A 7500-nucleotide genomic window follows, 5' to 3' on the forward strand; every position below is an offset into this window, starting at 1 on the left:
GGAATCTCTTGCACTTGAGCCCCTCCACAAAGGGAGCTCGGTGCTCTCAGAACAGGGCACAATGCTGGAAACAGTTCAATGGGCCACTTCAACCCAAAGAGAGGACTGGAGCACACGACACGATATCACTGCTAATACATTTAATAACACGACACGATATCACTGCTAATACATTTAATAACACGACACGATATCACTGCTAATACATTTAATAAGGTGCAAAGACTGATGGCATCTTCTTCAGAGTCCAACTGAAAATAGGCCATTGACACTTTCACATGGGCCTCCCAACCTGTTAAAGCTGCTCCCCCAGAGTGGAGGAGCAGACTGTCACAGGCTGCAGGCCTCCTGGACACTGAAACCAGGAGATTGACCTGTCATTCTCTCCAATACATCAACTGTGGCAGCGCCACGATATGGTCACGGCCTGATAAACACTTCAATTAATCAATGTATAGAAATGTAATGCCATCTTTCTGACTGAAACACAGACACGACAGTAATATTTGGGTTGTGTCAAGACAGCTACAGTTAGCCAGACTAGCAGCAGAAATACAGCAATTTACTTTCAGAATAAAGGCATTCAAATTCTCACCTTTGGAGAAAAAGTGTATTTCAACGAATGAAACAGAAACCACGTATCAAAATACTCATAATGTTAAGATTACATATGGAGTGAAACTGTGGCTGTAAAGCATTATCTACCGACCTACTTTTACATTCTGGATAGACTTGACGCTCGTGCGCTAAATGTTGGAAACTCGTCTCATCCTCGGAGAGACGCTTTTCCTTCTTTCTGTTGGCATATTCCCTCATTTGGGTTCCATTGGACACAATGTAAAGACAATTGAAAGTAATTAGCCGTTAAGAAAGACAGGTTTCAGCCTGTGTCAAGGGGCGAAAAATAGCTGATCCGATAAATAGGGGTCATAAAAAACAGTTTGTGGATATTAGTAGGGGGGGCAAATCTAAAAGGGACCTAAATAACAATTCAGGCTTATCATAATTATCATGCACCTGTTCTGTTCTGTTCTGTCCTGATAAATCCTTATGTCGAGCAGTGCAGCAAAACTCAAAACTGGGGTTATCAACAGGACAGAGGAAACTCTCCAGTGGAAACAGAATTAAATGTTTAGCTTCTGAAAGATTCTTTTTATGGGTGCATGATTCAGCTCCCTGACTCATGCATCCATGCGTCTGATTTATTTTTTTATTTTTTATTTTTTGCAGATGACAGCCAGTGTCTGCCTTAGCCCATGTCTTGCTCTCTCATTAGCTGGGTTTCCATCCAAATGTATCGCAACTTTTAATCGAATTTTCAGAAAGTCGCCAAAATAAAATGCGAAACAATGCGCGTTTCCATCCACTGCTATTTTGCGAATTATAGAGCTGTCAATCACCTCGTGTTTGAGGCTGTCTGAGCTGCTGATCAGCTGCTAGACCCGATATACAGCTCTATTAAACACATCTAACGTTATTAATTTAAAGTTTCTTGATGATCTACAAGTAGACAAAGGTACCCTAACGCCATTTCTGGATTACCAGGTGCGACTCGGCAAACTAACGTTATAATCCCAACCCGATCTCAAATTTTTTTTTAGATAGCAACGTTTGCTATGTTACAATTTCGGCTCCGAAATTGTAAAATGGTAATCCACGGAGCAGAGAGTAAGTGAATACAATTTCATTCAAGTCTAGAAGTGAGTCGCCTTAAAGTTAATATCCCAGTCTTCTGTTTACCACGGCGGGTATTGTGCTGCACGTACCATGATTTACCATGTGTAGCCCTATTGTGTGGAGGCTCCACACGGCATGTCATGTTTTGCAGTGATCAAGGCAAACTGTGTTGTTTTTGAATGGAGAGACAACGGAATATCACTTAAACTGTTTCCACCGCACGTTTGGCATTTTTCTTTCATCGATACACCCGACTTTTCCGCCTCCCTCGAGTGTGAAAACTTTTTTGTGAATTAGGCAGCGTTTCCACTCCGTTTTTTTATGCGCAAACTGAAATTTCGCATCAAAACAGGTGGATGGAAAGCCGACTATTGGCTGTAGTAGCACGTTGACGGCTCTCCCGACACAAGCACATATTTAGCCTGCTAGATATCATTCTGTCGGGCGTCTGTGACTCAGCTGCTCTGAGGGAGCCCGGATCGTATCTTTGAACAGTTCACACACACAATGATCGCTAACGCCGATCCAACGCCGATTTGCCTCTGATCTGGGGGGGTTTTGTCTGCGAGCTCCAACCAATCAGGGCTACTGCCGTGTAATCTGAACTGGCTTTTAGAGTAAAACAGGAAGTGTTTTGGTGATTGACGAGTGTCTTGTTCTCTGTCCTACAGACGTACAGCTCCTTACAGGAGGTCCTGGTGTCATTTGGACGGAGGGTCTTGTGTTACCCGCTCTTCAGACACTTTGCCCTGGTCTCCGCTGCTGTTCGTGACACCGCTCTGATTTTCCAGTCAGGTAAGCCCCCCCAACCACACCACACCACACACACACACACACACACACACACACACACACACACACACACACACACACACACACACACACACACACACACACACACACACACACCCCACACACACACACACACACACACACACACACCACACACAGACACACACACAGACACACACACACACACACACACACACACACACCACACACACACACACACACACACACACACACACACACACAAAGGCCTGTAACCGGAGTGACCTTCTACCCCTACAGGCTGGTAATGACCCCTAGCAGCCTGCCACATGTTGACAAGTCAGTGGTCTCTTTGTGGGCTTTGTGGTTCGCCTCGGTCAAATCAAATAATGATCATTTTCCTCCACTGTGGGCACTTGATTATCGCTAATGAGTGATAATTGATTTAGGGCCACCCTGCGGTTTCTTCACAGCAATGTTTTTTTTAAGGTTTTCAATTTGCAGTCGGATGAAGTCTGCTGCCTGTCTGTAAGGAGCGGGATACTGCTTGTATCTGTTCTTTTTTTTTTCCTGGGTGCTGTGCACGCTGATGAAAAGACAGCCTGACTCTGAGCGTATTCTGTCCAGCACAAACAGCTCGCTGGACATAAAAGAAAAGCACACTGTTGGGAGAGAGAGGGGTTTTTCATGTGTGCGTGTGCAAAAGCCTGGCCCGGCTCACAGCCCTCGGGGAGCGGAGCGGAGTGTGGATTAGCCGAGAACGGACTGTTGACTTTGATATCTCAAAGCCCCAAAGTAATCTTTAAATCAAAAGCCCCCGGCAGAGAGATGAAAGGCAGCAGTGTAAACACAGGATGTGTGTGAGGGCCTGAGATTATCCCGCTTGTGATGATTTTAACGCTCGTAAATGACGGCAAATTAAAGGCCTTTTAAGCTCCAGATTAGCATTTGCACGCCTCATTAAGTCGGAAGATGAGTTGATCGGGAGAGCCGGCGAAACGGCAGCTGGAGTCACTGCTCCCCTCGCTCTGCCCCTCTCACAACTTCCCCGTATTTTCCCACAGGAAAACACTCTTCACCTGGCAAATAATGAGCCTTCTCTCACAGCAAAACACTCTTCACCTGCCAGATAATGAGCCTTTTCAAGTTCACCCCGAGCCAAGCCCCGCCCCCTGACAGCTGATATGACCTCATACCCTCGCCCTGAGCCGGCTGGCTGGCCGGCCAGCTGATGATGCCAGAGAGACTTTCTTTATTTGTTTGAATTTGTCGAGGGGAAAATGTGATTATTTTATTTTTGTTTGCCCACGTCCGTCTGCCATTTCTTCATTATTTGCCGAGCATTAGGGAAGTATGAGTAATGGGGCTTTCTGCTAATGAACGCTAACGCTACAGTAATTGGGTCTGGCGTGTGTGTGCGCGGGTGTGTTTCCCGCAGCGTCACTGTGCACACTAATTAATTTGTCAGGATAAGACGAATGGGAGCGCACGCTCCAATTTGAGGCACTTCATTTCGGCGGCGGCGAAAGCAAACATTCGTAGGTATTAGGAAAACAAACCCACGTTAATGGCGGCGCATAGGTGAAGGCCCTGGAGGAAACGTTATCTGGGGGTAAATATTTGAACAGCCCTCTGGCAGCGTGGCTCGAATTCTCCAGGAGCTCTTCCAGCTGCCTGTTAAGTGGCGTTAACCCACGGGCCGCTGGGCAGGGAGAGAGAGGAGAGGAGAGCAGAGCGGAGGCCCCCGCGGGCCAGGAAGTACCCAGGAGGACCCGGGGGTCGTGCTGCCAGCATGATCTGCCAGATTAGACCAGGAAGCCTTCAGCCAGCGCAGCAGGTCCCTGCACACTGCAGCACATTTCTCATGTCATTCATGCAGGTTCAGCGCTTCACACTGGATTTCTGCAATGTCACAGAGTTTTATGTAATATATTTCTCTGGGGGAAAGTCAGCGAATAATATCAGGGAATTTTTGGTCACTTTGGTGGAATACACACCAGAATACATTTTCCAGCTTGTTTCACATGTTCATCGCATTGGTTGGTGGATTCCATGTTAGCCAGTCCAACTGTAGCCAGAAATCAGACTGTTAATGTAAACCATTAAAAACAAATAACAAACCAGGAAGGAATGCAACATTCAGGTCATGTAAACGCCCTGACTGACACGGTTGTGGAAAGTCATGGAATTTTACATCAGGGCCACAGTGTTCAGGGTATTTAAGCTTGGATTTTCTGCCAAGAATGCTCAAACTTTATTGATGAACTTCAGCATTTTATTGAACGCGCGGAGATAGACTGGGAGAGGTTGTGTGCCGTGAGAGGAAGTGCATCAGAGTATCTGCCAAAATATTGAATGCTACAATACGTGTTGACCTAACTAGACTGTGATGCCAGTGGGCACTACCCGTGTGGCTGCTGTGTTCATGCTCTGAGTGACTGGCAGTGCCTCTCCAGTCCCTCCAGCACATCATCATCACCATCATCATCAGCATCAGTGACCAAATCAGAGAAATGTAGAAGTCTTCCCGCTGTTCTCAGCGGGAGATGAAAAAGAAAGCTGTCTCTCCCGTGCTCCCAGAATGTGACAGAGTGAATTTTCATAATCCTGAATAAAGTGGTTTGTCTGAAACTTCAATATGTCATTTCCACTTTGCTGTGTGTGTCTCTCTCTCTCTGTCTCTCTCTCTCTCTGTCTCTCTCTCTCTCTCACACTCTCTCTCTCTCTCTGTCTCTCTCTCTCTCTCACACTCTCTCTGTTCATCTTTCTCTACTGATAACTAGGGATGGGCATCGAATTTCGAATTTTCGAATAATCGTTGTTATTATCAAGGTCGACTTTTATTATTGAAATTCGAAATTCGAAAAAAAAAAAAAAAAGTTTTTTTAGTGAAATGTTGCATTGTCTCCCCTGATTCTAAGTATAGTCAAATCGCTTGGTTTGAGCAAGTAAAACAATTTTTATAAGCATTTTAAGCAAGGTTTATGGAAAAATGAATGGCGGATGAAATCCCATGAAGAGGGAGAGGGGGTGACTTTGGCACCCCTTTGGCACTCAGACCTGAGCCTACTAAATATTTAATGAACCACTCATGATTGTCAAAACTGTTTTTTATTTTCGAAAATGTCAATGTCATGTAACATGTTTTTTACTTCAGTGGTGCAATGCTTGTTTGAGCTAAAAATCCACAGCAGAAGCTTTTTATATTAATTAATAAAGCCGTAGACTTAGAATCAGGGGAGACAATGCAACATTTCACTCAAAAAAAAAAAAAAAAAAAATACATTTTTAATTTTTTTTTACATTTTTATTTTTATTTTCGAATTTCGAATTAAATTCGAATTTGGCCAGCGAATTTCGAATAGTGTTTTTGCTAGAAATGCCCATCCCTACTGATAACACGACAGCCGTTGTCTTTGCTGACATGTCACCTCACACCTACTACTACACACATCGATGCACGCAAGTCCACGCAGCTGTTCTGGAGGAATGGCTGTCGTATTCTTGACTTGAACTAGGCCCTTCTTCTCGCTCATGGACAACATTGCCTAGTTCACACATACATGTGTACAAAGAGAAACAGCCTTGGACAGTGGAAGAGAGCAACCTCTCCTGTTGTTCTCTGAGGAACCACTTGTTAGTAAAGTCTGAACCTTGCCTGTGAACGAGAAGTCAAACCTCAGAGCGAGATGCAGCGAACACTGGCTCATTGCCTCTCTCACGATGGGCATCCTGGGGCCGGGGGGCCGAGGCTGCCTGCCTGTTCTGTTCCCTCCAAACGATCCCATGGCGCTTAAATAGGAACCAAATGTTTGTCTAAGGTTTTCCTCAGTGCGAGTGCGCTGTTTGTTTGGATAGGTCTGGAATGTCTCCGCCGTTCTGCCGAGGTGGAGAGGAGCATTTTCTCTGGCCCTCAGCGCATTGTTGGCTCCGTCACGAGAAATATTTATATGCCTCATTCAGGAGGGAGGTGTTACTGTTATGGCACTTTGGCGGCTAGTTTTCTACTTAGGGTAAAAGTCGTCCGTCAGAAGAACAAGTACAGATTGTGCGCCGTCCTGCAGTGCATTTGTGGTTTTGTAAGCTGCAGTTAGCGAGATAAAAAATGATTTCAAAACACATTGTGAAAGTGCCAGTGCCAGCCGTAATTCATATCAGAGACAGGGTTGTGCAGCGTGACCAAAAACTACTACCCTTTGCTGGATGTGTGTTTCCAATAATATACTGTATATTCTACATAAGAAATCCAATGGAGATTTTTACATTGATCTTGACATGAGTAGTCAAGGATAACAGTTGTTTCTGAACGGGAGGAGAACATGGTGGGAGTTTTGTGAAAATTGGCAGCGAAGGTGTCAGATTCATAGTTAAGGTTATATATATATATAAAAATAACCCAGTGAAACTTGTTTTTTTCCCTAGCACCATTAATACCTATGAAATGTGTAAACCCACTGATGTATTTGCTTCAGTCAGAACAGAAGTTCCTGTCTGTTCTGCTGCAGGTTTGCCTCAGTCAGAAGTTCCTACTGTCTGTTCTGCTGCAGGTTTGCCTCAGTCAGAAGTTCCTCCTGTCTGTTCTGCTGCAGGTTTGCCTCAGTCAGAAGTTCCTCCTGTCTGTTCTGCTACAGGTTTGCCTCAGTCAGAAGTTCCTCCTGTCTGTTCTGCTGCAGGTTTGCCTCAGTCAGAAGTTCCTCCTGTCTGTTCTGCTGCAGGTTTGCCTCAGTCAGAAGTTCCTACTGTCTGTTCTGCTGCAGGTTTGCCTCAGTCAGAAGTTCCTACTGTCTGTTCTGCTGCAGGTTTGCCTCAGTCAGAAGTTCCTACTGTCTGTTCTGCTGCAGGTTTGCCTCAGTCAGAAGTTCCTACTGTCTGTTCTGCTGCAGGTTTGCCTCAGTCAGAAGTTCCTCCTGTCTGTTCTGCTGCAGGTTTGCCTCAGTCAGAAGTTCCTCCTGTCTGTTCTGCTACAGGTTTGCCTCAGTCAGAAGTTCCTCCTGTCTGTTCTGCTGCAGGTTTGCCTCAGTCAGAAGTTCCTCCTGTCTGTTCTGCTGCAGG

At 45.3% G+C, this 7500-nt stretch overlaps 1 protein-coding gene across 2 annotated transcripts in view; it reads left to right on the forward strand.

The window, feature by feature from the left end:
- shq1 (SHQ1, H/ACA ribonucleoprotein assembly factor) overlaps nucleotides 1–7500 on the forward strand; it is a 53266-nt gene that overhangs the window by 28732 nt on the left and 17034 nt on the right. For both annotated transcript variants that reach the window (XM_083660731.1, XM_083660732.1), the window contains one exon: nucleotides 2349–2472. In XM_083660731.1, the coding sequence (XP_083516857.1) occupies nucleotides 2349–2472 (124 nt within the window). The remainder of the gene's footprint in view (nucleotides 1–2348; nucleotides 2473–7500) is intronic.

This window comes from Poromitra crassiceps (genome assembly GCF_964638095.1).
Source record: "Poromitra crassiceps genome assembly, chromosome: 25".
Classification (NCBI taxonomy): Eukaryota; Metazoa; Chordata; class Actinopteri; order Beryciformes; family Melamphaidae; genus Poromitra; species Poromitra crassiceps.